Below are 9259 nucleotides of genomic sequence, written 5' to 3'. Positions count from 1 at the left end.
GCATTCTGGTAAATTGAATACAGTGTAATGATGTGAAGCCATACCATCTGCTTTTATATTTAATATTTAAATATTAAATGTAAAAGCATAATTTACATGTTATTCATATGACTGTTTTGCATATAGCAAAGCTTTTTGAAATGCATTCATGTATTTGAGAAGAGGAAACATATTACTTTGCAAGTATTCAGTTAATAAATTCTTGTTTTTCACTGAATGCAAATGCATGTAATACTATATCATTTTCTTATTTTCAGAACTATCTTAAAAATCTGCATTTTGTAATCAAGTTCTGTTGGGGGCCTAAGGAAGCTAATATTTTTTGGGAAAAATAAAATTATGCTAAGAAGTTTTATTGGGAAACAAATAATTTTATTATGATTGTGCTGGACCAAAAAGTTCTTATCCTATCTACAGTAACAAGTTGAGAAAACACTTTCTTAAGTTTGGACTTGAAAGCCATGAATGATAAGATTCTGTAGAAAGTTACAGGAGTAAGAAGAAGTGCTCCAGTTCCGTTTATTCCTGGAGAAAGTACACGGTACTGAAACAGGATAAGAGAAAAAAATGTGTCTAGTGTTTTTTGTATATTTTGACTGAGTTAATGTGCAATTTGTGGTGCACTAATTTGTTGTCTAGCTCTTGTAATTCAAAAAGCAGTGGAAGTTTTTATGTTTAGTATAAATAATTTGCTATTTCCATAGTGTTTTTGCTTTGTTTGCAAGTAATAAAGCATACTAACTCTGTTTCTTTGAAAATGATTTTTTCAGTATTTACAAATGAATGTATTGGCCTAAGCCATGCTCTGCCATTGAAGTACATTCATACCCTTTTTAACACATCATGCACAGAGGGATGGCAGTGCTAGTCTTTGCTGTTTAATCAGTATGGTTTCACCTTTCTTTCTGAAGCTTTCTCTTGACCTGAGCTTGTTAAATAATTTCTTGTAGAATGTATGTGTGTGTATATGTGTATGCTTATATTGTATTTGAAGCAATGAAAATTGAAGCATTTGCCCGGTATCATTAGTCATTAGGGAAATGCAGACCTATACCACTTCATGCCCACTAGGAATGGCTATAATCAAACAGATAAATAAAAACAATTATTGGTGAGAATGTGGCAAAAATGAAATTCACATATACTGCTGGAGATAACGTAAAATGGTGCAGAAATTTGGAAAACAGTTTGGCAGTTCCTCAAAAGTTAAACATAGAGATCCTATATGACCCTGGAATTCCACTCCTAGGTATATATCCAAGATAATTGAAAACTTATGTTCATACAAAAAATTGTACATGAATGTTAATAGCTGCATTATTCATTATAGCCCAAAAGTGGAAACAACTGAAATACCCATCAACCGATGAATGGATAAACAAAATGTGATGTATCTACACAATAAAATATTATTTGAGGCATAAAGAGAAATGAGGTATTGATACTTGAAACAACATGGATTAATTTAGAAAACATTATGCTAAGGGAGAAAAATCAGACACAAAATGCTACATATTGTATGATTTCGTTTATATGAAATGTCCAAAATAGTCAAATCCATAGAGACAGAAAGTAGATTAGTTTCTGCCAGCCACTGGGGAGTGGGGTGGGAAGTGACCGCTGATGGGTATGGGGTCTCTTTTTGACGTCATGAAAATTCTAGAATTAAACACTAGTGATGTTTGCACAACCTTTTAAATACAGTAAAAACTACTGAATTATATACTTTAGAAGAATGAATTTTATGGTATGTGAATTATATCTCAAATTTTAAAAATCAAAGCTTAAGCATATGGAAAGTCAGATATTATTAGCAAAATAAAATACTAATCCTGAGTGATAGAAGGCCTTTGATAAATACTTGCCAAATAACTTTTCCCTATGATTTTTTTTTTTCTTACCGGTAACGGGATCATAACCCTTGCCACGGTGTCATCCGCACCACACTCAGCCAGTGAGTGCACCGGCCATCTCTATATAGGATCCGAACCCGTGGCCTTGGCGCTACCAGCGCTGCACTCTCCCGAGTGAGCCATGGGGCCGGCCCTTTCCTTATGATTTTTAAAGAGCATGTACTTAAAATATATGAAACTATGAAATGAAATTAGCCAAATTTACCAAAGGCATGAAAATAGTAATGATAGTAATGACATAGCATTAATCTATCTCAAATATGTAGTGATAAACCTTTTCTTGAGTCTTGAACAAACAATAAAAAGCCTCATAAAATTTAAGAAGATTTTAGTGAATAATTTAGGATTTGTTGCTCTTATAATAATATGGAAGTCTGTGTCTTCACAACAGCATTTCATTACTCCCATTAAGACTGTAGTTTCTTTCCTTCTTGCAAAATTAATTTGGTTAGTATCAGACACCAAGTTGGGAGTAGAATTTGTAACTGGTATGTATTCTTGCAATTTAATCATCTCAATTCTTATTGAACATTTAAATCTGAAAATTGAGATATATACTGCCTTGGTAAGTAATGATGATGAAATATATTCTGCTTGGTAAGTAGAATTGAAAATCACTGCAATTAGTTTCTTTCCCCTTTTTACTCCTTTCTCTCCCCCTTGAGGCACATTAGTTTCCCAAGTTATGAATTCAGTTTCTTTTGTTTGTTCTAGCCACTTAGATTTTCTTATTACGTACCTGTTTAATTTTTAATTTCTCATTAAATGTAAATATGGCTAATTTTCCTATCAGTGTTTCAAGAAATCTTCCATTTCTCTCTGCCACACCTTGATATAATGCTGTCTACTGTGTATTACTACATAACTAAAATGCTATTTTTGTTGTTAGATAGTTCTGGTGAAGCAACTTATCAATACATTTTAAATGGGTCAGAGGTTTATTTCTATAAAGTTGAGATAAATGTTATCAATATTGTTCTGGAAATAAAAATGCTAAGTGGAATAATATGTATAGTGCTATGGGATAGATTGTTACAATTACAAGAAAAATACTTAAGGATGAACATATCATAGGTATTCAGACTTAATCATTTTCATTTATTATATAATGTAGATACATTAAAAAAATACTAATCTTGAATCATGTGGAAAATAATTATTAAGCATGGACCATATGTCAGCCACTGTGTATTTGTAGTGGTCATGGGGTGGCTCTGGGTATTCCTGGTGATCAAAATGGATAAGATAATTCTTGCCCTTCACCAGTTATACTGCAATCGTGGAGCTCCTTATAAGGGAGCTCTTACGTGGCTGGAGCATAGTGACTGAGGCAGAGATTAGTGTGAGATGAGACTGGAGGGGTGGGCAGGGCACTGGTGATAACAAGCAGATAATTATGGTAAAGAGTTTGTACTTTATTTTCACTGTAATTCTAAGCCATTGAAGGCTTATTGCTGGGGAATCCAACTTCAGTTTTATACAAGATTACTATGAGCAGTGGTGGAAAATCATTGGAGGGTATCAGAGGAGAAGCAGAGAATCCAGTTGGTTGAATTTTGTTGTAATCAGGCAAGTTATGATGGTGGCTTAGACTAGAGTAGTGGCTGTAGAGCTAGAAAGAAGTAGGTTGAAAAAACCTGCTTGAAAGAAGAATAAACAAAATTTGGTGGATAGGATTTGGGGATGGTGGAGTGATGAAGGCAAAGGACATGTCGAGGATATTTTCTACATCTTCAACTTGAACAACTGGATAGATGGAGATTCCATGTCCTGAGATGGGGGACATGATAGGAGGAGCATATTTGGGAGGGACAGTTCAGTGTTCAATTTGGGGCATGTTAAGTCTGTGGGAAGGGGGATATGTTTATGAGGTAGGGAAGTGCAGGGTGTAGCTTGCTCTTCTTTGAGCTCTAGTTTATGGTCTGGGTACAAGGTAGAACATATAAACTACTTCCAAAACCAAACAGATTATATAGGTTTCCAGATCATAGATAAGTTGCTATAATTGATCACGTCTCTATGATCTCTCATACAGCACGGCACTCTAAAAATTTTTGTGTAATTCATGGGCAGGACATTAACAATGTTCATTTTATGGTCAAAGCTCACTTATTGTGATCTGTTTTCCTTGGTGTTCCTAGAAATATGTCTGCCTGGCCCACAAGGTCAAGTTACGGATTTGATCTTCACAAGGACCAGTTGGATTTAAGTTCCTTAGGACTGGCTGCATCCGTCATCTTGGATGGCTGACTTGATAATTCATTAGGAAGGAAACTGGGCTATAGAGTCATTATAAAATAGGAGTGACTTATCCTCAGTGAATGCATACTTTCGCAAACAAAGGCCACTAGAATGCCAGCATAGGTAGAACATAAATTTTGAGTTTTATGCAGCACAGATAAGTCATTCACTGAGGATTTGAACCACGTAGTTTTATTTATCTTTTGATTTCCTGAAGCCAGTATTTTTATTTCAATATTATTTTTTCCAAAAAACAGAAATGAGCCATTTAGGGGCTTAGATTATAACTGTTTCGTTCTTTGCTGTGCCTCCAGTTCCTGGTACGCATTTGACATTTCATAAATATTTATTAAATAGATGAGTGAAAGAAGGAATGGCTGAATCATCATTCTGTGGGAAAGGATAATTTAGTTTTCAGAAACCAAGACATCAGGCAGACCGTATTCTTCCCATAAGATTATGTCCCTGAAACCTGCTGATCAATCAGGCTGAAAAATATAAAGTTGGGAATCATCCTGATGAAAAGTGTTACAAAAACTATGAGAGTGGAAGTCCATGAGTGTGTGCAAGACAGAGTAAAGACAGAGGAAAAGTGAAAAGCAGAGAAAGGGAGATTAGAAGGAGGGGTGAAGTTGCAGGAGAGCAAGGTGTCCCCTGGACTCAGGAAGTAGGAGCCGTCAACAGTGGGGGGAGAGAGCTGGGAAGTGAGAAGGAATGGAAATGGAAAGAAACCTTTGGATTTGGCCAGATGTAATGAATTATACGCCTGAGTGTACAGTGTGAAGTAAGACTGGGGAAATTATATCCTTTCACTTACGCTTTTCAACACTAATGATTTCTATTGAGAGGGATCTTTTTCTTAAGTGAAGGTGTGATTAGTTTTGATTTTCTGCTGTGTATAGCCCAACATTCATAGGATACTATTTACACTTATATTGAAGGGTTTGTTTTATGATTTCTTGTAAGCTGATTATTTAATAGATCAAGGCCATATTTTTTCATTGCCGCTATTATAGGTAATTATGTTTGATACACACACACACACACACACACACACACACACACACACACGGATACTTCAAAAAGTTGATGGAAAGTTTCATGTTATCTTTTAATTCTGTTTTTCCACCAACTTTTTGAAGTACCCCTGTGTGTGTGTGTGTGTGTGTGTGTGTGTCTGTGTGTGTGTATAATTATTTAGGGAAATTGCAAAAACATCACAGTAGTTGAAGAGTTGAAAATTGACTTGAGTTCCAATATGAAAAATTTAGGCCATTTCTCCTAAGTTATTTGGGAGCTTTTGAGTTGAAATTTTATTAAATTCTCTAGTTCATGACAGGGTTACAGAGCTACAATAATAAGTCCATGACAATAAAGAAAGTTGGGTTGTGCTAATAATGTGTGTGTATGCATGTATGTGGCTAATTATATATGTGTGTTGCTAAGTATATATATATATATATATGCACATGCATACACATACGAAGGTACTTCAAAAAGTTCATGGAAAAATAGAATCTGTATATACATAGTTTTTTCTTGGGCATTGCTTTGGGTGTGATGTTGATAATAAAAATTCATATGGGGGATAGGGAGCACATTTAAGCCTTATTAGGATGCTACCATTTTCAAAGGAATTAGTTTTCCCATAGCGAGATTACCTTATAGAAATTAAAATAGTAGCTGCCATTTATTCAGCACCTCCTTTGTTACAAGCATGTCGCAATAATCCTTGGAAGGAGGTGTTATCAGTTATCATTCCTAATTCAAAATGAAGGAAGTTCAGAAAGTGATTTGCCCTAAGTCACAGATCTAGTAAGTAGGAGAAATGTGCCTTTTTTTTTTTTTTTTTTTTTTTTACTCCAAAGCCTATGCATCATGCAACATGCTCTCTGAGTTAGAAGAGAACTTTCTCAGCATCCTGTCCCCTAAGCTGCCTATTTACCCACATCTACACCTAGCATTTTTTTCTTTCTTTGTTTTAAGGGGAAAGGGCTCTTCCCTCCAAGACTTTATTCTTTTTGTTTATCTCTTTCATCTTTAGTCTGTCTCTCTTATCCCCCTCTCTTTTGTTACTAGCTTCTTCCCACGAACATAAACCAGTCCCTCCCCAGAGCAAATATGTTCTGTATTAGTTTGCTGCATAACAAATCACTCCAAAACTTGATGAAGTAAACCAAGTACCATTTATTTAGCTCACTGTTCTGTGCATCAACAGATTAGGCTGGGCTCAGCTGAACTCACTTGTACATCTGTGGTCAGCTAGACACCTTTGCTTCTGGGCCATTAGCTGGCTAGTGGCCAGGGCCATTGGGGCGACTAGAGCAGGTGTCTTTCTTTTATTATCCAACAGGCTAGCCCAGACTTCTCCACATGGTTGCTTGAGAGGGTTTCATGAGAGAGAAGCCTGAAAATCACCTTGAGGCCTAGGCTTGGAGCTCATGTAGTATCTCTCCCTCTACATTCTGTCAGCCAGAGAGTATGCCACAATGCCAGCTCAGATCAGGGGGCTGGAGAAGTCGACTGTTGAACCATGGAACTCTTTCTTGTTGCTAACTCCAGCTCACCTTGTAAGACCATAGCCATGTCATCACCTCTGGGCTCCTTCTGTCGCTGCATTTAGAACATTGTGTGGCAGTTGTTGGTTTACTTCTTAGTGGGATGTGAGCTCCTTAAAAACAAGGACTGTGTTTTAATCCAGGATTTGGCACATAGTAGGTAATCTTTAAAAGCTGAAGTTTTTGTAAAATTAAAGCATTCAGGCAGTTGATGTCTGGTAATATGGAAATTGAGATAGAAGATAAAGTATACTTGCATCTTAAAACTTGTTTGTTGATATTTAAAAACTTTGGAGCAAACTCATTCTGACATATCAAAACTGAATAATTCTTTTAAAAAATGGAAGGGGTAAAGAATCCTGGCCAGGATTCTCAATAGAAATCATTATTTAATATTTGCACATTATCTTTGTAGGTTTTTCATTAGGTTACAAGTTTGTTTACAAGGAAGACTGATATAATTACTATATATTAATATAGTTATTATATAATTAATGTATTATTATAATTTCATGGCATATTTGTCAGAGAAAGCATATTAACAGGTCCATTGGAATTTGGGATAAAATTTCTATTTTAGAATGTAAATGAAGGAAGGGAGTCAGCCAGTTTTCTGGATGTTATTCTGGAAAACATTGAAAATAGATATTGCCATTAAAATAGGAGGGAGGATATACCTACTGTGAGCTCATCTTCAAGTGAATATGTCTTATCAATGTACTAATTCTTAATTGATAGATTTTCATTTTATTTTTTAGGTTCATCTATCTGTATACCTCTCCAGATTCCTAAAATCTGACCACATTTTCCCATCCCGGGGCTGTTTTTCTGGTATTTAACAATGCAGCGGAGATCAAGAGGGATTAATACTGGGCTTATTCTGCTCTTTTCTCAAATGTTCCATGTTGGGATCAACAATATTCCACCTGTCACCCTAGCAACTTTGGCTCTGAACATTTGGTTCTTCTTGAATCCTTTGAAGCCCCTGTATTACTCCTGCCTTAGCGTGGAGAAGTGTTACCAGCAAAAAGACTGGCAACGTTTACTGCTTTCTCCCTTTCACCATGCTGACGATTGGCATTTGTATTTCAATATGGTGTCCATGCTCTGGAAAGGCATAAATCTGGAAAGAAGACTGGGAAGTAGATGGTTTGCCTATGTCATCACCACATTCTCCCTACTCACTGGGGTAGTGTACCTGCTTTTGCAGTTTGCTGTTGCTGAATTTATGGACGAACCTGACTTCAGAAGGAGCTGTGCTGTAGGTTTCTCAGGTAAGGCAGAAGAATTTCTGAGGTAGCCTGTATGAAGGCAGTGAGGGAGGTGTGGCTGCTATCATTTTATGAAGTGCTGTTCCCTAGTTGGTAAGAGGACTGCATTCTGGGTGGTTAAGAACTGCTGAGGCTTGCATCTTGAAGAGGAGGCCGACGGGAGCACGGGAGGGACATAGTTTTTACTGTTCTGCATTATGCCACATCATTGACTCTTGAACAGTCTGGACTAGGGCCTGCTGAAAGGTGGTTTTGTAGGAGATGTAGTACTGGAAACATGGACTGGCCGCAATATGATAGAGCCATGGAAAGATCCATAGGTGCATTTGTGGTAGGAGTTCTCAAAAAAGATGAGTATGCCTATGAATCTACTTCATAGTAGATTCACTGTGCACTGATTACCAAATGGTCTGAGTCCAGTGAGACAGAACATGCGCATAGGCAACAAGTTACATAAGGTGGATTTATTACTTAGAGATAGGCAGCGAAGGACAACAGAAGCCTAGGATTCATTGTAAGCCAGTCCCCCAAGGCTCAGAAAGCTACCCAGTGCAGATGGAGTCTCAACTGTGCATGCCTCACTCACACTGCAGATGAGGGACCCCAAAAGGCAGCCTGCCCTGGGTTACATATCTTGGAGGTCTCATGAATCACTGGGTAAAGATTTGAAAGATATCCTGTTCTAGGAGGGAACTGTAACAGAGTCTGGGCTGTTCTGGCTAGCTCTGCCTTTATCTCAGGATGTCACATTTCCAACACATTCTAGTTATTTTTTAGAACTGTAAGTGAGAAAGGTGGGAGAACTGTCCCACATATGTCTCTAAATAACTTCATTAAAATAAATGTGCCACATTCTCCCATGGCATGCTTGCTATGTTTTAGGAGCCACGATAGTCACTCTATGCCGGAGACCAGCTCCAGTCGAGTTGGGGGTCCTTGAAAGAGGGATGAGGAGACGGCGAAAATAAAAAACACAGGCAGAGACCTTGGCTCCTCTGAAGCATGTTCTCAGCCTGCGGGCTGTCAGCGCTGTTGCAGCCAGAGCAGCTAAAGCAGCTGAAGCAGCCTTCAGACTGAAAGCAGCATTTTTATTTGTTACACAACACGGGGGCGGGGGCGGTNAAGCAGCTGAAGCAGCCTTCAGACTGAAAACAGCATTTTTATTTGTTACACAACACGGGGGCGGGGGCGGCATTTTAACTACATAAATCTTTAAAATTATTAAGCCAATAGTTAAACAAAAACTTTTCTTAAAATTACATCAGTTCTCATAAAA

The 9259-nt window shown here is 37.3% G+C and overlaps 1 protein-coding gene across 2 annotated transcripts in view; it reads left to right on the top strand.

Annotated features, from left to right (window-relative positions):
- Positions 1-7502: 7502 nt before the first annotated feature.
- Positions 7503-9259, top strand: part of RHBDD1 (rhomboid domain containing 1) — a 127010-nt gene continuing 125253 nt past the window's right edge. For both annotated transcript variants that reach the window (XM_008567335.1, XM_008567334.1), the window contains exon 1: positions 7503-7986. In XM_008567335.1, coding sequence (XP_008565557.1) covers positions 7554-7986 — 433 coding nt within the window. In that variant the 5' untranslated portion in view covers positions 7503-7553. The remainder of the gene's footprint in view (positions 7987-9259) is intronic.

Source organism: Galeopterus variegatus, unplaced genomic scaffold, assembly GCF_000696425.1.
Source record: "Galeopterus variegatus unplaced genomic scaffold, G_variegatus-3.0.2 Scaffold310, whole genome shotgun sequence".
NCBI lineage: Eukaryota > Metazoa > Chordata > Mammalia > Dermoptera > Cynocephalidae > Galeopterus > Galeopterus variegatus.
The sequence above is the reverse complement of the archived record's forward strand: the minus strand, read 5'-3'. Positions and strand labels throughout refer to the sequence as shown.